This window comes from Lactuca saligna, chromosome 8, assembly GCF_052625555.1.
Source record: "Lactuca saligna cultivar CGN05327 chromosome 8, ASM5262555v1, whole genome shotgun sequence".
NCBI lineage: Eukaryota > Viridiplantae > Streptophyta > Magnoliopsida > Asterales > Asteraceae > Lactuca > Lactuca saligna.
Genome location: NC_136424.1, coordinates 132,296,490 through 132,320,158, shown reverse-complemented (window position 1 = coordinate 132,320,158; position 23,669 = coordinate 132,296,490). Strand labels below are relative to the sequence as shown.

The 23,669-nt window shown below is 39.9% G+C and overlaps 1 protein-coding gene across 2 annotated transcripts; it reads left to right on the top strand.

Annotated features, from left to right (window-relative positions):
* Positions 1 to 14,482: 14,482 nt before the first annotated feature.
* Positions 14,483 to 18,486, top strand: LOC145011701 (uncharacterized). Of its 2 annotated transcripts, none has more exons than XM_078970428.1 (6): positions 14,483 to 14,785; positions 14,964 to 15,114; positions 15,855 to 15,969; positions 16,383 to 16,494; positions 16,607 to 17,404; positions 18,010 to 18,486. In XM_078970428.1, the coding sequence occupies exons 1-6, from the start codon at positions 14,780 to 14,782 to the stop codon at positions 18,244 to 18,246; spliced, it is 1,419 nt and encodes a 472-aa protein (XP_078826554.1). In that variant the 5' UTR covers positions 14,483 to 14,779; the 3' UTR covers positions 18,247 to 18,486. The 2 variants fall into 2 exon arrangements, with proteins under 2 accessions (XP_078826554.1, XP_078826555.1); XM_078970429.1 differs by lacking the exon at positions 14,483 to 14,785 and adding an exon at positions 14,824 to 14,845.
* The last annotated feature ends 5,183 nt before the right edge of the window (positions 18,487 to 23,669 follow it).

The following is a 23,669-nucleotide window of genomic DNA, read 5'->3' as shown; positions in this document are numbered from 1 at the left end:
ATCCTTAATCCTCTAATTCACCTTCTCAAATTGGTACTCTAAACACCCGCTAAACAACGCAACCAAACTCACTAAAACACTTCCTAGGCTCTCTTAAGTTCCAACCTCGCCCTGCCATTAGCTGCTGAAGAAATCTCACTAATGTCAGCTAACTACTTCATGAATATAATCACATGTTACAATGCTTAGATAATCCTTCTAGTAAAAGACTCAACCTTACTATAGTTGGACTCAAACGAGAGCTGCACAGTAGGGCCAAATCCATCACTCTGAGATTATTTAACCTTTACGACATGTGACTTAACATATTCACTTAATAGTAAACTTATATCACTAAGAGTTACACAAAGGAAAAAGCAAGCAGCATTCGTATAGTAACACTCCAAGCACAGAACAAATAGAGGACACCCTAAGCTCTCTCACGACAAACCATGCTAGAAACTTCCACTCTTACTATTGGTTGCCTTATGCATGCAAGTAATACACAACATAAGATCAAATAGACTATCGAATAAGAGACTCTACCCTATGACCACAACCAAACGAGGAAAAGAAAATAAGGCCAAATTAGTCATTTGAGGGCTATGTGAACCTAATCGTATAAAATTTTAAAACATACACTTAGCAATTACTTCTATCAATACAGATTTCCAAATCTAGCATGAAATTCTCATAACATATAATCATAAAAAAATGTATGGTATTTTGGAAATCGTTTACTAGAGCTCGGCCAATTACACGCATCACACCCCCTTTTTCTTTATAAAAATCTATTAAAAAAATTATTTGCTTTAAAAAAGATTACCAATTTCTCAGTTTGACTTCAGACACACCCGAGAGTAGGCACGAATCCCTCAAACCAAGGCTCTGGTACCAACTTGTAACATCCCAAAAATTATAGGGTAAAATTTTCATTTTTAATTCAACCATAAACACCATTTAATCATTCAATCATTCAAAAGTACATCAGAGTAAAAATAGTTATCAGAGTATGATCCCAAAATCAAAAAGTGCGAAAACATGGGTAGATGCAATGCAGTCATGCCGATCCCTTCCTTTTTGTACTGGAAGTACCTGAAACCATAAAAATAAATTATAAGCACAAAGATTAGTGAGTTCCCTAAAATACCACATATCATACATATTAAACACATAATGGGCCTTGCCCGACATCGATCCCCGCTCGGAATAGATCTTTCAGTCATTAGGCCCCGCCTAGCATCGGGCCCCACTTGGTATACATACCAACATGTAAGCACATGAAAAAACCACAAACATAAATAGCATACAACATAATCCTTAAGCCCTGCCCGTCATTGGGCCCCGCCCGGTAAACATATCAGAAAGCATACATGCAGAGTCACACAAACAACTAGCATCGAAATCATAATAAACCATGGGTCGATATTAGTGCCTTTGACCCAATAAACATTGTGAGGAAACTCACCTCAAGCTGTTGAATCTCTCAGATAGGATGTCGTATTGCTGATCCGGAAAATCCCCGCGCTAACATCATTAAATAATGCCCAATTAATAATTGGCCCACAACCAATAGATGGAATCCTAGTCTGATTGTCCTACACCTAGGGTAAAAGTTCATTTGACCCTTTCCTCACTTGGCCCGACATCCAAGGCCTAAAACCATAGCACCAAGAAGCCCAATATGGCCCAATTTCCTAATTAGGACCAAAAATCCTCATGAGCCTAATCCAAGAAGGCCCAAAAATAGAAAACTAGGGCCCAACAAGGCGCAAAGCCCAAATCACATCACATGTCATCACCAGACCGTGGTCACATCGTGAGAGCTCACCAGATATGATCCCTAACTCATGACGACTCAACCTAGCCAACTCAATTAAGGAATGATACTTGATCTGTCCTCACGATGTAGGCAACCATTCCTCACATTGTGAGCACCAATAATCTCATCAGAAACAGGATCAAACACTTCTCACATCGTGAGACCTTGTGTCTCACATTGTGAGAACAGTCTGAGGCAAAAAATCAAACTTTTAAGTCCTTAATCCATTAAGCCTTGAACTCTAACTTTTCCAGAAGGTCTTATAACTTCTTAATACACTAGAAATTTGATGCTTTTAAGACATATATGTCCAATACATGTCTAGATCTCATTTAGGCCTAACATTGAAGAAAATACATCCAACTTTCATACAAGGTTCCAAAACTCAACCATTCTCTAGATCTGAACTCCAAGACATCCCTAAGCCCCCCATAACCTATAAAGTTTCCAACTTTATGGTATCTATACATTCAAACATGCACATCCAAGAAGATAAGTGGTACAAAATTTAGACCTATCCTCATAAAACCATAAAGATAGGAGCTTTAACACTTATAATGGTCCAGAAACAAAGCAAGGTGATGATGATGATGATTCCTTGCAAGCCATAACAGAAGATCACCTTATTATTCTTCTTTCTTATTCTTCCACACCATGAAAGGCTCTAAAAACACCAAAGATCAAGAAACGATGGGCACTAGGGTTTTTCTGAGGTGAAAGATGGTTTGGGGATGATAAGAAACCCTAAAATAAGGTTAGAGATGCTTAAATACGAAAGGAAACCCTAAAAGATAATGGGCTTGGGCTGCATCACTCCTCACGTCGTGAGCTCTTATTACTCTCGCCGTGAGCTTAGTCCTGGACAAAATCTTCATGCAACCCATCTCACGTTATGAGCCTCTATGCCTCACGTCATGGGGATCTTTTTTCTCCAAAAATCTAACATTTTAACTCCCTGAAACCCTAATTTGATTCGTCTTGGAAAAATGTGTGTTAGATCCATACCTTGGGAAGTGCAAGGATTAGGGCCTCGCATAATCTCTAATGGGTTTTATACAAACAATCCTATGTGTGCATGCAACCTTAGAGTTGGATCTATGTTTTCACTATTAGTTATACAACTTTATGAACACAAAAAGAAACCTGGCATGTTACTATAATTTTCGAAATTCATATATAAAATTAGAATACATACCTTTTGTTGTTATATAGCAATAACAACTAGTTCCTTGAATTTCCTTAGCTCTTGAAAGCAAGTACCACAAGTGTAGTACCCCTAATGGCTCACAAACACACTGGGTGAAAGGATGAATATGGGAGAGAGGAGAGAAGGGTATCTTACCCTAGAATTCGTCCCTTTTAGGGTTCCCCAAGGGTTGGACGAAATCTTAGTGCCTTAGGGTGCTATCTATACTTAAGGCTAACTAGGGTTTCAAGGTGTAAACCCTAATCCCTTAGCTTAGGGCCTAAAAAAGTCCATGGACTCCTTTCCTTAAGCCCTTGGACGAAAACTCCTATTTCCTTCTAGGATTTTCGTTCAAGCCTTAATAAAAGTGATCCAATAGCCCAAAATCTCAACTATTAAATCATTACAAAACAACCCCTGTACTTTTAATTAATTCCTTTAATCCCGAAATTGATTTCTAATTAATTTCTAATTAAATACTAATTAATAATATGATTCCAAATTAATATATTAACAAATCATATTTATACCCTTATTTATTATTCTTAACAATAAACCAGCCTCTCTCCTCAACAATCATCTTGTCTAGTCACCAGTGTGAAGGCAACCCAAAAGGACCATGCACAATCGGGTCAAGAACATACCAAAATAGTTATGAACTTAGACACTAATCCAACAGTCTCCCACTTGGATAAGTCTAATAACTATTTTGTGTATAACCTCAGATCCTGATTAGCAATCGTAGGTTTCAAAAGCCGTAGTCAACTCTGATCTTATCAGATACGCATCCTTTAGATAAGGGATCATATATTCCTCCATTCTAGATATTGTATAGAATGAGACATGGATTTAAATCATTCTCTATGTCTATGTGTTGTTTCCCGATTTCCGATTTATGACGACTGACAACAGACTACAATTGAACACATCAAATTAGTCCCGGCTTGGCCAAGCACTTAGGTGTCATCACTAAATCATCGAGGGCCCCACAAATATCGCTTTCATCCCACTTTGGATAAAAGGAACGGATAAAATTTGATTCAATGCTTGCTTGCACTCACTTACCGAATCACACACAACAATATGTTTTATGACACCAAGTTACTGGTGCGTTTACATATTATCAATGTGTAACCGACTCGCAAGATACAACTCACACATCTCGGTTTCAAGAATATAAGATATTATCATCTCACCAATCACTCGTGATAAAATCCATGAAGTGATCCAAGTGAGTGTGGGTTTAATCTAATGCTCAAATCATATTCATAAGCACTGATGAACGTTGCAACAAACATTTGCTTATGTCCAATACACTTTAGACAATCCACACACCAATTCACGACAGTCTTCATTCATACCTACTTCCAACATATGAACGACTGTGGTCCGTTCGAATAATTCGATTATTCTGAAATAATTAATTATTCAGGAAGTCAAAACATGCAAAGTGAAACACAAGAATAATACTAATCCTATATGGTCCTAAACCCTTGAGTATAAATAAAACACCTTTTATTTATCACTATATCGATTACTCATTATTTGTTGTTTCGGGTAATGAACTTCTTACTTGAATTTTTACTACACTTGTCCCATGCTCTTAGCATGTACACAATGTTTACCTATGGTCCTTACTTTGTGAAATAGATCAAATGAACACATTTCCAATCATGCTCATTTCACAACTCCCAATCCATATCACAAGTGTAAGAATATCAAATCTTGTTACTTATGCTAGATTCTAACATTTTATGCAATGATTCTTTCGTAAAGTCATAGCTCAAAATCATCAAGACTTGGCCAATCTCTATAAGAAACAATTCTATAGATAGGATGTCTCTCACTCAAAGTACATTCCTTTGAACATCCTTTCTTGCATAAAAGTTTCTAATCTAGATACAGATTCTCAATATCCAACTCCCAATATGGAAACATTTCCATATTTGCCATATGACAACTCATTCTTAATAGAATCTTATCTATTCATAATAATGTCGATATGTTCCATCCAATACCATACTTCCAACTACTCACAAGCGACCAATCCTCAGTGAGCTTTGGATCGTCCTTTGATAGTTGTTTAATTATCTTAGTCAAAATTGATTCTTGTCCTTTTTCCCTCTAAATGCGCTAGACATTTGGAAAATTTTAGAATGGTCAAATATTATAGCACTTGCAATCGATCCTATACCCGAAGCGTATGGGACACGATGCATAATGTCTTACACAAAGATACGATACTTTATCAATCTTCTGCCATAATATTTAATGTGTCGCGTTCTCACAATTCGAACTATGAAGAGGGATGCCATAATCATAATCGAAATTTTCCTTGACTAAATTTATTAACATTCCACAACCTAAGCCTTTAGATTTGAAATGAAGCATAATATTCTCTCCCTTAATTATAGTAAAACAACCTTTCAACCATTGCGACTTCGCAAAGTATAACTCTTGTTTTCTATAATTAATATTGCTAACTTGCAATACTTGCCATAAGAATCATACAAACACAACTTTTATGCTCCCACTATCATGATGATTATTATCATATAAGCATAACTCTTATGCTCCCACTAGCTTTGGCATGTATTCAGAAAACAACTTAACTTCTAGAAAAATAATACCTATTGAATTTCTTAAGTTCATATTTCTAATACCTAATGCTTTGATAATCCTTTATCTAAGCTTATACACCTTTGCCTTAGATAACTCATATATGTGTCTAAACAATTTAGACTAATTGCCAAATCTCACAATTCAAATCATGGAAAGGGATACCGTAACCATAATCGAATTTAAGAATGCAATTTTCACAATCACTATCGTCTTAAAATCTCTCTTAGTGAAAGCATTTCCTCACAATCATTTTCATGAAGGAGGGAATCTTATGACACTTAGATTTTAATGGTGTATGTGTTCCTATCCATGTGAATTTGTCAAAACCAAAGTTTGCGACAAATCCAAACTCATATGGACCGAATTCTTAATCTTGATTTCTTGCCTTATGGTAACACGAGTGCCCACCATATCTTCCAAGCAGTTACGCAACTCACCCTTTCCTATCAATGTACTTTTCATTTACCAAGGTCCTTGCCTTTTATGCGTTCAAATGAGAACTCATAGAACTCACATGCATAATTAACTCAATTGGAATGGCACATAAACAAAATAACATCAACACGATAGGTTATAAACCTCAAGTCATGTGCTAGTGATGATCGATAAGGTTTATTCTTGATTTGTTCTTGAAACCTTTCAAGACCATTAATACTCCCACTGACTCCTTGACATATAAGATTCTCTTGTCAATAAACATTTCTCGACAAACAAATATTCAAGAGTTAGTGTAGCTTTTATCAAGACAAAACACTTCACAAAATTGGTCCTAGTTGGTCTTTGTCTTATCCAAGACATCACAACTTTCCACATTTGGTGAACGTTATAAACCTTCTTAAGACTTGTCACTCAATGTCACAATCTTAACTCTAAGACTTGTTTTGGAACGCAGTATGATTGAATTCTAAGGCTGATTGTCTGAAGTTGCAGGGAGGGGGGGGGGCAGTTGCGGTGCTTGTGCCTGCCACACTGAGGATCACAGATGGCCGCCCTATTAAGGCGGATTCCCCGGCAGTGAAGAGTTGCGCCTTTCAGCTGACTACCGAGGAGGCTCGGGCCGCGCCAGATGTTGTGGCTGGTACGTGTGTATTATCCTCTACTCTTATTATTTTGTATGAATTATGTGTATTTTATGCTTGTATAGGGAACTTTTTGGTCAATGGTATGTCTGCTCACGTCTTGTTTGATTCGGGGGCTACCCGATCATTTGTGTCACTTGCGCTTAGCAAGAAATTTAGGGACGTGCCGAGGACCTTGGATTCCCCACTCGAGGTAGAGATTGCAGATGACTGCACTGTTAGTGTTGCGAGCGTATATCAAGGTTGTGTCTTGAATGTGTTGGGCGAGAGGTTCCGTGTTGATCTAGTTCCGATACCGTTGTGAGGGTTGAAAGTGAATGTCGGGATGGACTGGTTGGGGGCCAACGGGGCCACGATTGATTGCAAGCTCCAGTTGGCCTAGGTTCGAACCCCAAGTGGGGAAGAACTGGTTATTCATGGTGAGAGGGCCTCACAGGAACCGACCCTCTGTTCGGCTGCGAGGGATAGAGGTTTTTATAGCAGGGTTGCATGGGATTCCTGGATTTTGTCTCGAACACGAGAGTAGAGACCGTGACGTATGTGGGCAATGTTCCAGTTGTACATGATTTTCGGTACGTTTTCCCTGAAGAGTTACCAGGAGTGCCTTTGGAAAGGAAAGTGAAGTTTCACATTGACATGGTGTTAGGTGCCGCCCCGAAAGCGAAGGAGCCATACTGGTTGGCACCACCGGAGATAAAAAGGAGTTATCTACGCAGCTTCAGGAGCTGCTAGACCAAGGGTCCATTCGTCCGAGCAGTTCCCCGTGGGGAGCACCGATCCTTTTCGTGAAAAAGAAGGATGGATCCCATAGGATGTGCATCGATTATATGGAGCTGAACAAACTAACGATGAAGAACCGTTATCCGGTACCGAGGACTGATGATTTGTTTGATCAGCTACAAGGTGCGTATTGGTTTTCCAAGATTGATCTTCAGCCTGGGTATCATCAGATGAGGATTCGGGATGAGGATATACTGAAGACGACTTTCAAGACTAGGTATGGGCACTATGAGTTTGTATTGATGTCGTTTGGGCTCACCAAAGCCCTAGAAACGTTCGTGGACCTCATGAACAAAGTGTGTAGACCGATGGTAGATCGGTCGGTGATTGTTTTTATCGATGATATCTTGGTCTATTCTAAGACTAGGGAGCAGCATGAGCAGCATTTAAGGGAGGTACTAGAGACCTTGAGGGCAGAGAAACTTTATGTAAAGTTCTTAAAATGTGATTTCTGGTTGCGGGAAGTATAGTTTTTGGGGCATGTTATCAATCAGGAGGGTATTTTGGTTGATCCAGCCAAGGTGGAGGGTGTGATGCAGTGAGAAGTACCGAGGAATGCATCAAAGATTCGTAGCTTCTTGGGTTTAGCGGGCTATTACCGGAGCTTTATCTAGGATTTCTCCAAGATTATTGTGTCATTGACCGCTTGAGAAAGAAGAATGTGACTTTTCGGTGGGGTGCGGATCAGCAGATGGCTTTTGAGACCTTGACGGAGGTTATGTGAGGCTCAGATTCTCGTACTATCTGAGGGGTTTGATGATTTATTGTTATACTGTGACGCATCAATTTCAGGCTTTGGTGCAGTACTGATTTATAGGGGACGTGTGATTGCTTATGCCTCGAGGCAGTTGAAGCCTCACGAGGCGAATTACCCCACTCATAACCTGGAGCTGGGGGCGGTGGTGTTTTCCCTCAAGATTTGGAGGCACTATTTGTATGGAGTACGGTTCACCATTTATACCGATCACAAGAGTGTAAAGTATTTGATGGATCAGCAGAACCTTAACATGCGATTGAGGAGATGACTAGATGTTCTGAAGGATTATGATTGTGAGATCCTATACCATCCAGGGAAGGCCAATGTGGTGGCCGATGCATTAAGCCGCAAGAAGGCGGGGTCCCCGATTAGTGACATTTGTATGAGGATGACTGTGATTTCTCCTTTGTTAGATATGATCAGGGAGGCCCAGGTCGAGGGGGCGAAGAAAGAGAATTTGAAAATAGAAAGAATACGGGGACATTATCCTTTGTTTGTTAAGGATAGCCGCAGCCTTTTGACACAGTTGGTCAAGTATGGGTACCAATGACGGGGGCAGTGAAGTAGAGGCTATTAGAGGAAGTGGACAAGTCTAAGTTCTCTATACACCCAGGGGCTACGAAAATGTATATGGACTTGAGTCTGAGTTATTGGAGGCCCTGCATGAAGCGGGAGATCGCCTGGTTCGTGGAACGGTGCTTGACCTGCAGGAAGGTCAAGGCCGAGCATCAGCGACCTCATGGCAAGGTGCAGCCACTCCCCATTCCCATGTGGAAGTGGGAAGAGATCACTATGGACTTCATCACGATGTTGCCTAGGACAGCGAGGGGTGTGGACGCTATATGGGTGATTGTAGACAGACTGACGAAAAGCGCCCACTTTATTCCGATTTTCGAGAGTATATCCGTGGAGAAGTTAGCAGATATTTATTAGGGATGTCAACGGGGGCAAACGCGACAGGGATTGCATCCCCCACCCCCACCCCCAAAATTTTCCCGTTCCCCTGCCCCCTCCCCCGCCCCCAAACTCTCCATCCTTTCCACCCGCGCCCCCGCCCCTGTTTCCCCGCCCCCGATTGATTTTGGGCTACCTTATTTGGGCTAAAAGAAGTTCTTGTTTGGGCTAAAAAACTATTTTTTGGGTAACAAATACATATTTATAAGATAATTTTACATGTTACAAACAACTTAAAAACATGTTTTTAGTGAATTTTTGTTTGTAAAAATCATTTTATTATTTATTGTATTTATATAACTAATATATGTCAATTTATATAATTTATCAACGGGGCCCCCACGGGGCTTTCGGGACGGGACTACCAACCCCTGCCCCCGCCCCCGAAATTAAAACAGGGGTTAACCTTGCCCCCGCCCCCGCCCCCGATTTTTTTCAACAAATGCCCCCATACGGGACGGGGGGGCCCACGAGTCGGGGTCCCACGAGGCTTTTTGACATCCCTAATATTTATGTAAGGGAGGCGGTGGCTAGACATGGGGTGCCCGTGTCTGTAGTCTCTGACAGGGATGTCCTGTTTACTTCCATGTTTTAGAAGAAGTTCCATGAGGAACTGGGCACTCACCTACATTTCAACACAACGTACCACCCTCAGTCTGACGGTCAGAGTGAGAGGATTATCCAGACGTTGGAGGACATGCTTAGAGCATGCATGCTGGATTTTGGAGGGAGTTGGGATACATACCTCTCACTGGTAGAGTTCTCGTACAATATAGTTATCATGCCAGTATTGACCGAGCTCCATTTGAGATGTTATATGGTCAGAGGTGCAGAACTCCGGTGTTTTGGGACGAGTTTGGGCATCGGGTATTGGGGAGCACCGAGGTAGTGCTCAAGACTATCAGATTGATTCAGAAAGTGCTTGACCAGCTGAGAGTCGCGCAGAGCCACCAGAAAAGTTATGCTAACCGACGGAGATCAGATCTCGAGTTTCAGGGTGGGGATTTTGTATTGCTGAAGGTGTCACCATGGAAAGGGATTATCAAGTTTCGGAAGAGAGGAAAGCTGGGTCCTCAGTTCATAGGCCCATTCAGGATCATGACCCGAGTGGGTAAGGTGACATATCACATAGAGCTGCCAGAGGAACTTAGTTAGATTCACAACACCTTCCACGTGTCTCAGATTCGTAAGTGTGTTGCTGACGAGTCCGCAGTTATTTCCTTAGATGACATTCAGGTGGATGGGAGCTTGAATTATGTCGAGAGGTTGGTTGCCATCTTAGATAGGAAGATAAAAGGGTCTTTAGAACAAGGAAGTGAAGTTGGTAAAGGTGCAATGGCAGCACCGAAAGGGCTCTGAATGGACTTGGGAGCCAGAGGAGGAGATGCAGGAGCATTACCCCGATCTGTTTACAACTACGGGCTTCGAGGACAAAGTCTAGTTCAAGTGGGGGAGAGTTGTAACACCCTAAACCAGGTTTGACTTGAAACCCTCAAAGAATTTACATTTGTATATATAAATAGTCCCTTGAGTATGCTGGGCAAACTATGAGTACGCTTAGAGTACTCTGCATGGTTGGTCGCGGAGGAGCTAGACGTACGCTGGGCGTACAGGACGAGGGTGCAAACCCTAAATTTCGGACTTGTGACCTATTTAAACGCCCTTAACCCACTTGAGCCTCACCCTTATCAACTCTCTTCACCTTCAAACGTTCCTGGAATCCCTAATAGCCTTTGCGAGTGCTTTTGAGCCTTAAGAGTGCATTGTGGTCCCTTTTAGTCTTCATCCCAAGAAGAAGAAGTGGTCAAGCAAGCTTGGGACAAGTTGGTGCTTCAAGAATTTGCATCTTGGTCATCTTGCAAAGCTTCTGGAGGTAAAAAGCTTGCACCTTTCCACTTAAATCTCTAAATCTAGCTAGGGTTTTCTAGTTTTGTTCCTTTCGATGATTTTGGACCTCCATTTGTGAGTTAAGAAACTCCAGGAGATGGGAATGACAAATCTGAGGTCTCTTGGTCCTTTAGTAACATAGAAATGGAGTCTTGGTGAGATGTTTTGCCTCATGAATGGGTTCAAGACCTTGAAAAGGTCTTAATGGAGGTGTTGGGTGCATATGAGGCATGCAAAGGCATAAAGTTGCCAACTTTATGCCTTAGGACGTCTTAACAAACTTAAATTTGGATTTTTGACGTAAAGGAATCAAGTAATAAGCACTTAATAGAGAAGGTGCTTAATTTGGTAGTACGTTGGGTGTAATCCAGTGTACGCCGCATGTAGTCCCAAGATCCCAGTACGTTGCGCGTACCAGGATGGTACGTCAAGCGTATGCATCACAGTTGGGCTGAATCTGTTTTGGGCCTTTGAACTATTGGGCCTCATTTGGTTATTGGGCATGGTTGTATTATGGGAATTATGAGTCATATCATCTGTTATGGGTGATGGACATATTGATTGGGCCTTATTGGACCAAGAGGCCCATTAATGATTTTAGACTTGGACTTTGGGTCTATTGACAAGGGAAGGATAATTAGGCCTCATGGAAGGGTTTGGAGTATGGGTTCCCTTTGATTAATTTAAAGTCCTAACTTTGATTATTATTATTATTATTATTCAGCACGGGAGGTTCCGACTGTTAGGAGAGCATTGTATTCAGCATACATAGGTAAGTCTCCTCACCATACTAATAGGTCAAAGGCACCAAGGCCGGCCCATTAGTTGTTACGTATATGCTATTTGGATTATTTGATATGCAATATACTAGTTGTTTATGTGTATCGTGGATGGAAGACCTCGGGGGGGTTCCCAAGGCACTTAGGTGTAAGACCTTAGAGGGTTTCCTTAGCATCCTAGGTCAAAGACCTCGGGGGGTTCCCAAGGCATTGGGCTAAGACCATACGAGGGTTCCTATGGCACCCGGAGTAAGACCCTGGAGGGTTTCGAGGGCTTCTCTATATATGTTGGTAAGCATGGCTTATGTGCTTTGTATAACTGTTTAGCTAGTATGATATGTTATATGTATTGGTGTGGGTATGCTCTGGGGAACTCACTAAGCTCTCAAGCTTACTATTTGTGGATTTGTTTCAGGTACATATGAGCCCAAGGGCAAGGGCAAGGCGTGATGGCGTGGCGTGCACTCTATCTCTCTTTCAGTTATATGTTTTGGGGAAAATCTGACGTTTATAAATAAAAATTGTAATGAATGTGGATTTGAAAACAATTGTGTTTGAATTTAATGATTTATGCAAAAGTGTTTGATTAATTAAAAATGAAAATTTTCTTATAAAAATTTGGGTCGTTACAAAAGCCCTCCATCGTTTCCTTCCGACGTACACGACATCAGTCCACAGAAAGAACGAAGAAGATGTAGGTGGTGGCGGTGGTCCTTACCGTGAGCTCCCTTTCCGCTCACAACTCACATAGTGCCGAACGTAACTTGCGTCCACGGTCTCAGTGGTTCTCCGGTGTACACGACGTCTCCAGTAGCAAAGTAGTTGTGGCGTTTGATCAGCGAGGCAGCAGGTGAAACAGTGGTTGTCGAACTCGGTGATGCAATCGGTGGCTGAGGAGGGTTCCAATGGTGGTGGTAGCTACTGGAAGTGAAGAAGGAGGTATAAGGAGGGTAACGACTGAATATGGTTAGTTAGGGTTAGGTTACATTGCATATATACCCGGTCACCCAAACTTATTGACACAATGGCAGAAATGGTCCCTTCCCATAACATTTTCTTTCAAACTTAATCCAATATTTACCATTTAAACCCTTCCCTCTAAAATCTCTTTAAATTAAGTACAACATTTTACCAAGTAGCCCCTCCTTCTACAATTATTTTCAAATGAAGTCCAAAATTTACTCCTTAGCCCCTAATTCGATAAATTCTTTCATTTTAAGACCAAATGATACCAAACACACCCTGACTTCTAAAAATCTTTACGAAATAAATCCTGAAATTACACTTTAACCCTCGAAAGTCCAAATTATATTATTTGGCTCTGCGAAACCAACACCTCGCTAAATATTATTGATTTTAGGGCCATTATAAAATAATACAAATTATAAATTTACATCTTGGAGTTCCAGGTTTATTATTTGATTATTCTCTTTCAAACGGAGTGTTACAATATTCGCACCAACTGGAACCCCATATAGGTAAACGGAAAGGTACCTTCTGTGCACCCCAAAATTCTTGCCAGTCGTTGAACCTCCTGAGAAGATACTCCTATACCAAAAATTTTGGATTTAAGGAAGTTTACTTTGAGACCAAATGATATATGGAAGCATTTGAGAATCCATGATAAGCTCTTTATGCGTTCGCTACACCATTTACCCGCAAAAATAGCGTTATCAACGTAGAACATATGAGAGAGTTGTTGACTATCATTTGGAAGTTTGGTGCCTTTGATTAACGATTTGCTGCAGACATTGTTGAATGCTATGTTCAAACATTCCATTGCAAAAAGGCGATAGGGGATCACTCTGCCAAACACCTCGTGAGATTGGAAATTCAGCTATTGGAGACCCGTTGACAAGCACTGAAGACATTGATGATGCGAGACATCCCCTGATCCAAGATCTCCATTTGGATCCAAATCCCATTTGCATCATGATTGAGTCTAGATAATTCCAATCAATACAATCAAAAGCCTTCTCAAAATCGATTTTGAGGAGGAAAAGTTTTTTCTTGAACTATTCGGCCAACGAGAAGATTACATTGATTACAAGGGGAACATCTAGAATGTTCCTACCAGGAACAAAAGATGATTGAATATCACTGATTACGGATCCAATTATTGATTTTAACCTTATGACAAGAACCTTGGCAATGATCTTGTACATACACCTGATAAGACTGACAGGTCTATAATCTGCAAGAGAAATTGGATCAACAACTTTTTGCATCCTTTTGCCGGTGATACTTTTTGCTCACAATATTTAACAAAATTGATGATGCCACTATACATTAGTTCCCTATTATCTTTTATGATTTTGAAGGTAATGCCATCACGTCCCGAAGCATTGTCACCACCACATCTCCGCACAAATAAAAAATGTAGTGCGGAGATGTGGTGGTTACAAGACTTCGGATCTAATCAAATAAAAAAATAACAAAAGTTTAATATTTTCGATAATATGGAACATAACTTGTATTTTTAGTATTTTAAATATTAATTGGTAGTCCCTTTCTTGAATGTTCAAACTTTGTACGTTGTAATGTAGTTGTTCAAAGAAAAGCTTATATTAATGATTTTTTTAGGGTTTAGCGTCAATTAATCTTTTAAATTTAAATGCAATCCAGTAGTGAGTCAGCACTCAGCAGCACAACATACAGAGAAATTGAATTCAAATTCCGGAGTGGTTGTTCGTCTTCCCCCGTTGAGGGAGTATATATTAAAACCAGTCCACATGGCATGAAAGCGTCTGTGTGAGAGAAGTGTGTGTTTGTGTGTGAAAGGAATCAAATCCAAACCGCTTATCTGGTTCACGAACATCGCGTGTTCTTCCATCGCGTCTCAATCTGTCATTACTCGACAAAAATCAAGATTTGTACCAAATCGAACAATCTCACTCAGATTCGCTGAAAATCTCCAGCTCGTTCAGAAATAAGATGGCTGTAAGTACTTCAAATCTTCATCTTGTGTTCAGCTTCAACTATTTTTGATAATGATAGAATGTGAGAAATCGAAAAAGGAGATTTGTATACAGTAGTTCGTGATGTCCGATTTAGATCTGGCTTTGCAACATATCTGTGTTTTCGTGATATAGATTGCATTTTTGTTGAATTTTTTCAGGCGTCTGTTCAGTGTAGACAAGAGGAGATGAGCTGTGGAGAGACTACGGAGAAGGAAAAGGGTGATGATCTGTCGTTGTTCGTCGATTTCAATGGAGCAAATCTGGACATCGATCTTCATAAGAAATCGAATCAGTTTCAAGAAATATTCGGTAATTAATCTCATTATCTTTTTTCCTTTTAGCTTTGCATCTGCTTTGACTTATGCACAAATCACAATCGAGTACATATAAATCGATTTTTGTTACTGGAGCATGAGATTTAATTCAACGACGCTTCTTTGATTTATAATTCTTTCCTACACACTGGGATATGATTCCTGATAATTAGTAAGTGAGATTATTACTACTTATTCTGAGCTATATATTTTTGTTAACAGTTGAAACCTTTCTAACCTACAATTATAATTATTTTTATGAGTTTGAATTCAAACATTAGTCTATCTATCCTTTTATAGTATAAAGCTTAACGAGGTAATCAAAAGCTTCTAGAAGTCTATAAGTCATATTGATTATAAGCTAAAATCATAACTCTGTCACATCCAAATTTAACTGGATGCCTTTTGAACTCGTGTACCAATTAGAAGATAGATAACAAATTAGTAAGTGGAGTTATCCCTACTTATTGTGAGCTTAACTAGTTGCACAATCAATAGGGGCCCTGGTTAAGTAACATGGATACGTCATCTTGATCATTGTAATGGAATCCTAAGCAACTGTGGGTCAATTGTCCCCACATAATCATCTTTTTTCTGACTACCAATTCTATTATGATGCAATTCATCGATGCATATATTAGTTGTACATTAATTGGTATATTAAATGTCTTAGTTTTTTCTGCTAAAACTTTTGTTCAGAGTTTAATTATGACCAACATTTACTGCATTTTGCAGACTCTGAATCTGATAACCCAATGATGCCAGAAACAAGATCAACAATAATACATGGACATCATCCTGCTGCGGTTGATTTATTGAATTCTGAAAACAACACCTCCGACTACGATTGGTATGTCTTCAAAATTTAAACTTGTAGCTATTTTCATGAACTTTTTCAGGGTATCTCTTTTCTCATACCTGAAAAGAATCCAAATATAGAGAATGTACAACTTTCAATGCATGAGATACAAGCACAATAGCACTTTGGTTGTTTTGTCATTGTTCCTCTAGGGAAATGGGTTTGCTTTTGTCATGGGTCTCATGGGATTTCTTATTACTATCTGCTGTCTATTTCTGATAAGAAATAGAGTATGGACCACATTGATGTTTTCTTTTATCTAAAGGCATGTCTCCTTATGTTATAAACAAACAGAAAATATGCCACTAGCATCCTCCTGATTCATGTAATATATTATAATTCATTTCTAGTCTACTTAACTTTCTATTTTTACTCAAGATACTGTTCATAATTTTTCAACTCAGGCTTCTTTCTCCACCACGTAACTCAGTACCTTCATTAGAAATGGAAGAACAGAAAACTCTTACTAGTCAACATCTGATATCCAATGGTCAATCTACTTCTCCAAAGCTCAAAGTAAGTGCTCTACTAACTTCATTCCAAAGCCCTTTTGAATGTCAACTTTAATGTATGGTTTATTATTTGCTTCTATAATTTTTTTTTTCGTGTTTCTTTTATTGCATTGTAGCTAGAAAACCCGACTTTAGATACCACTTCAACAACTAAAGTAAAAGTAGCATCCAAACATCCATCATCCTCCATAAAATCTTCCAATGCCACCATTAGAAGACCTTCACCATCAAGAAAACCTCCCTCAACAGTTTCAAGATCCTCCACACCAACAACAAAACCATCAAGATCCTCCACTCCAACACCACGGCCGACCCTTCCCGCCACAAAACCACTCCCTCCTACAAAACGGTCCACCACTCCAACTGCCCGACCCTCCATACTTCCAAGATCTTCAACCCCAACTACCCGCCCTTCCATTCCCGCTACTTCCAAATCATCATCAACATCGAGATCTTCAACGCCAACTCAGCGACCTGCCAACTCATCAGTGAACAAAATCCGGTCAACATCGGTAACAAAAGCACGTGATCCAGCTCCCCCAAGTATAAAGAAATCTTTGCCCGAAAGGCCGGCTTCAACATCGAGGGGAAGACCGGGTTTAACTGAAACTAATGTGAAACAAATTCCGAAAAGGGCATCTTTGTCTCCTTCAAGAGGACCGGTTTCTAATGGGGTGAAAACCGGGGTTGTGAAGAATCGAGGGTATTCGAATGGAAACGATGATGTGAACCCGGTTTTGATGGGTACTAAGATGGTTGAAAGGGTTGTAAACATGAGAAAATTGGCTCCACCAAGGGAAGATCGTGTTGTTAATCAGAATAATACGTCTGGAAAGTTGTCTGTGTCGCAAGATAACGCAGGGTTTGGGAGAACATTGTCGAAGAAATCGTTTGATATGGCATTGAGACATTTGGTATGTTTCTATGATCCTTTTTTTTTGTTTATTACATTGGATAGGGAAATGCAAGTTGTACTGTGTTTGACATGCATTGGACTGAGACTGAAAGCCTGAAAACCGAAGTCAACTAGAAAAAAATTACAATTTGTTATCCGACCCAAAAATGTGGAATAAGGTGGGGTTTGGGGCTTGTTCTTGATCTCTTGTCAGTGCAAAAAGATGTAAATGCCCTTCTCATCCTTGTCACCAAAAAATAGCCCAAGAAAGCTTCTCCGGTCTTGTCTTGTTGTGAGTAACAAACGCAGCCTAAGGCTGTGTTTGTTTCATGAAGACTGGACAAGCTTTTCTTGGGATATTTTCGGTAATGAGGATGAGAAGGGCATTTATGTCTTTTTACACCGACAAGAGATCAAGAACGAGCCCCTACTCCCACCTTATTCCACATTTTTGGGTCGGATAAAAGATTGCAATTTTTTTCTCGTTGACTTCGATTTTCAGACTTTCAGCCTGAGTCCAATGCATGTTAAATGCAATACAACTTGTTTTGTCATATACAATGTGATAAACAAACGGGCCATACATTTCTTAGGTTAATGATTTTTTTTTTTTTGTTGATGCAGGATATTAGGCGAAGCATGCCAGGTAATATGAGAGCAATGATCACGAAAATTCCTGCTTCTTCGGTTTATAGTGTGAGATCCGAGTCAGTGAAAAACCACACCATCAGTGCTTCAGGCTCTCCTCTTGCTACAAGCAGCAGTGCTAGCTCTGACCATAGCATATGCAATAATAATCAGAGTTTTGTTGATGGTGAAATCCCCAACAAAATTAGTATGGGATTTGAGAATGGACATTAGAAACAGATGTGGACCTTTGCTATTGTTTAAGAGATGCATTTGGATTTATCTTTTTCAAGAATCCATTTGCAGTAGGTGGTTTGGATTCTTTGCTGATTTGAAGAGAAGTTGAAAGAAACTTGGGTTTGTGCTTTGTGGTGACTAGAAAAAGGTTAAAAGTTCATGCAGCAATGAACTAGTCTTTGTAACATATGATTCTCATTTCCTACCATTCATTTTAAGTGGTTTCTTTTGCACTTATTTACAGTGATCGAAGACGTAATTAGATGCATAGAACTCTCAATCAATAAGTTCAACAAGTAAACTATGATTAGAATCTCTCAACCAAATAATATCGAAGGGTGTAGGTGCAGTATGTCATGTGGCTTGCCACCTCAGCCGTGACAAACACCGCACCGGGTATGTGGCTTAAGCCATGCTCTACCACCAGACCCACATTCCCACACCTTTTTACTCCTTTGTTATTGTGTTTTTTCTTTTTAACTTCATTTGTTTCACTTATAAATAAAACCTTCAACACCAATACTTACACAACCCAATGCACTTCTTCTAAATCTCTGAAAGTTTCCTTCTATTTCTCAAGAATTCAAAAAATGTCTCTTCTAACAATGCAAACAACTAAAAACACCAGCAAGTAACAACCTAACCTCTTATTCAATCGATCATATTACTTGTGGGTTGTTTACCACATTGGTGGTACACTATCACAACCATAAAAACACCCGCTAAAAAACATTTACATACACAACCACAATTCCAATTTGACATCGAATTTAATCCCTTCGATTTTGTGTTTCAAACTCAACCTGAATTTTTTGCCAAACTCAAGACAAATCCAAATCTTAGCCTGGATTTGCTTGGATAACTGTAACCGCCCAAGCACCTAAAAAAAAGAGAGCTCTAAATAAACCTTGGAAACGGGAAGAAGTTATGGCATTGACATATGCATGGGTGGATGTATCTGAGGATTCGATAGTGTGCAACAACAAAAAAACAAGACTATTTTTGAAGGCAAGTTCTTCAATGGTTCCAAAAAGAAATGAAGCAAGGAGAATTTGGTACAAAAGACCAAATGTACTTTAGATGGGGGAATGAAAACAAGAAAATCATGCTGTTTAATGATTTGTATAACATGCAACATCAATGGCAAAGCCGAGCAAGTGATGATTTGATTTTGAAGAAAATGTTAAAAGTGTACCACAAAAAAACAAGACTTTCCAACATATCAATTGTTGTTCAAAACACTTAAAAACATCCAAATCCGAGCGCACTACATCAGATGCTCATGTTGGAATTGACCTCAACGGTGATGATGATGTCGTTCAAGTCTGTAGATTCAGATGACTTGAAAGTAGTGGAGACGAAGATTAGGGGTCTAAATGAAAGAATGGACCAATTTTTTGCACGTTGCTACCGAAAAAGTATAGGAATAAATGAGAAAATGACATGAGAATCTTAATGCAAGACAAAACTCACTACATTGGGGAGGAGCGTGAAATTGCTTAAGCGATTAAAGCTGACATTAGAACAAAATATAACATTTAGTTTTTTATTTTTAATTTTATTTTATTTTATAATTTATATTTTTAAGTTTTAAGGATTTTTAAAATCATGTTATGTTATTTTTTTCTAAGTTTTTAGGGTTTTTTATTTTTAATTTTTAATTTTTTATGTCATGCAATGTTTTTATAATTTAAAGTAATGAAATTTAAGTCTTTTATTAAAATTGAGTTGTTTAAAAAAACTTAAAAAAATAATTGTGCATTCCATGATGTCCATTCCTTGTGCGTGGAAAGAAAATACGACCTTGTGGTAAGTTTTGATCTGGTGTTGAGGATGCTTATTTGGTAGACATAAAGTTGACCCCATTCCGTTCAACCTAATAAATTTTATATAACGACATTACTGTTGTGAACTTATTATATTCTGAACCTGATTAAATACAAACAAGCTAGCTGTTTAAGTGTAAATAAATTGCCACCTATGATAAAAAATTCACAACCACTAACTCAACATAAAGTCGTGCAGTTTCTACCAAACAGAAATTATGACCCTAATGAACTGTAAAAAAAAACTTGCACGTGCCTATAGTTTAGTCTTGTTTGTATTTTTGCACCATGTTGTAATTTTGATAGTAAACTTAAAACCAAAAACTATCTTTTATATATATATATATATATATATATATATATATATATATATATATATATATATATATATATATATATATATATATATACACACACACACACACATATGATAAAGACTCTGTTCTCGGTGAAAACACCTTAAAAAAATTAAAAATCATATAATCGAACATAGTATTATATCGAAGAGAAAAAAATTGGGGTTATAAAAAGTAAATCATGGATCATAAAAATGATCCATGCTTCGATTTTAATGATCCAATTTTTTTTTTCCAATTTTTTTTCTCTCCGATATAATACTATGCTCAATTTTATGAATTGTTTTTCTTTTCAATTTTATTAAGGTGTCCTCACGAGTCATCACCGAAAAAAGAGACCTCATCCGATCTCTCTCTCTCTCTCTCTCTATATATATATATATATATATATATATATATATATATATATATATATATATATATATATATATATATATATATATATATATATATATATATATATTGTAACGACCAAATTTTCACGTCCAAAAATTTCGTTTTAAAAACATTACGTTAGAAAATGTTAATAAATAAAAACATTGTTTGACCAACTCTATCACAACCTAAACCATGTTCAAAAGTCAAGTCATACAACCAATTGAAACATCAGAGTATAAATCCCAGGGAAATCTAGTAAATGTGGAAACCAATGTGTGTGCATAATGTGCCGCTACCGAGCCAGCTCCTTCCCCTTCGATGAAGAGGTACCTGAAACCAAAATTGTAAACCGTAAGCACAAAGCTTAGTGAGTTCCCCCATTGTACCACAAACCATACAATCACATAACATACATAAATTGTCAGGCATATCTGGGTGCCCGACCTACCCTTCGGTCCTCTCGACCGGATACTGCCTAGCATATCTGGGTGCTGGCCTCCCCTTCGGTCCTCTCGACCGGATACTGCCTAGCATATCTGGGTGCTGGCCCCCCCTTGGGTCCTCTCGACCGGGTACCGGGGACTATTTCACCCCCTACTACTACCACATAACACATATATCACATAGTCTATCTAGCATGGCTGGGTGTGACTGCCCCTTATCGACTGGTAACCTGGGAACTATCTCCCTTGCTATCACTAGCACATAGCATCATATCATACAAACACATAAACATAACACAGGTGGTAGCAGCCCTAGATGAATGTCACAGAGACAATCATCTAATCATACATCTCCTACTGGTGGGCCGACATTGTGGCCTTAGACCCACCGCTACTGGAAGGTAACTCACCTCGTAGCTGCTGATCTGTGTGGGAATAGTCTGACTGCTGCTGCTGCTCCGGAAATCCTCCGGCTGCAAATCCCACCAAACACTTAGTCAAAACTGCTAACCGTTCTTTGGGTAAAATGACCATTTTACCCTTGATCATGCCCTAAGTCAAAGTCAGAGTCAACTTCCAGTTGACCCGACTCATCGAGTTGGCTCGCCAACTCGCCGAGTCCATGTCCAAACGACTGTCCTGAACTCTGTTTCTACTCGTCGAGTTAGGCGTCGACTCGACGAGTTCTCCTTCCAAACTGATGTTCAAGTCCTTTATCCTACTCGCCGAGTTGTATGAACAACTCGCCGAGTTCATCTTCATCCGATGAACAAGTTATACTGTGACTCGCCGAGTTGTATGAACAACTCACCGAGTCTGATCTTGATCTAAGGAGATTGCCTTGAACTCGCCGAGTATGGGCATCGACTCGCCGAGTTCCACTATGGGTGAGTTTTGGCTTACAACTCACCGAGTCCCTCCTAGACTCACCACACGACTCGACATAACAAAAAGGGGGGCAAACCCGGAGACTCGCGAATGGACTCGCCGAGTCAGATGAGCGACTCGCCGAGTCCGCTCCATGCAAGAGCTAAAAATGCGATTTTGCTCGAATCCAATCCATGTCATTCGTAGATCTGGGCTCCTAGAGCACGAATAACACATAAAGTTTCCAACTTTACGTGTAAATATCCATCTATGGGGTTTTTAGGGTTCAAAATGCACCAAAAGAGTAGATCTAAGGTTTATATGCAATATGGGCTCATAAAGGTAGTGGATCTGAGCTCCTGGAGCTCAACTATGCTTGGATCTAGGGACCAATCAACTTATTTCGAAATATTATGCACATACAAGCTTGGAAATGAGCCATGATGGACTTTCATGGGGCCATAAGCATGGAGACAAGGGGGAAAACGAGCCATACCTTAGATATCACTCTGAAATTGCTCCCAAGTGCTTGTCCTCCTCTTCTTCTTCTTGATCTCCTTCCCTACTCACTCCAATCTCCAAGAGGACACACCAAATGGCTTCAAATCCACAAAACAAGGCTTAGAACGAGGTATATGGCTCTTAGGGTGAATGGGGGCTGGCTTGGGGGTGGAAAGGGGGATTAAATAGGGTGCAAACCCCTGAAACTTAGGGTTTCATCCAACAGTGGTGACTCGCCGAGTCCAGGATATGGACTCGCCGAGTCGCCAACTTAAACGCATCCCGGGTCCCGTCCCTACTCGGCGAGTCGGACCTATGACTCGCCGAGTCTAAGGCTTAAAAAGGAAAATACTCAAAATAAGATTTACATACCAGGAACCAGGTGCTACAAATCTCCCCCACTTATTTTAGACTTCGTCCTCGAAGTCTGCTGCTCGATCCTGGAACAGCTCGGGGTAATGCTCCATCATTTCATCCACCGGCTCCCAAGTCCACTCCGAACCCTTGCGGTGCTGCCATTGCACCTTCACTAACTCCACCCTTTTGTTTTTCAAATCCTTCGACTTCCTGTCAAGGATTGCAACTGGGCGCTCAATGTAATTTAGGCTGTCGTCAACCTGAATATCCTCCAATGGTATTACTCCTGAATCATCCACTAAGCACTTCCACAACTGAGAGACATGGAAAGTGCTGTGGATCTGGCTGAGCTCGTCCGGCAGATCCAACCTATACGCCACCTTGCCCACCCGGGCTACAACCCTGAACGGTCCGATAAATCTCGGGCCCAATTTGCCCCGCTTCCTGAATCGAATGACGCCTTTCCAAGGCGACACCTTCAGGAGAACCATATCCTCGACTTGGAACTCCAAGGCGGATCAACGCTTGTCAACGTAACTTTTCTGCCGACTCTGAGCAGTCTGAAGCCTGCTCCGAACCTGCTGGATCCTCTCAGTCATCTCGAGCACCACCTCGGTGCTCCCCATGACCCTCTGGCCAACTTCACCCCAGCATATCGGGGTTCTGCACCTCCGTCCGTACAACATCTCGAA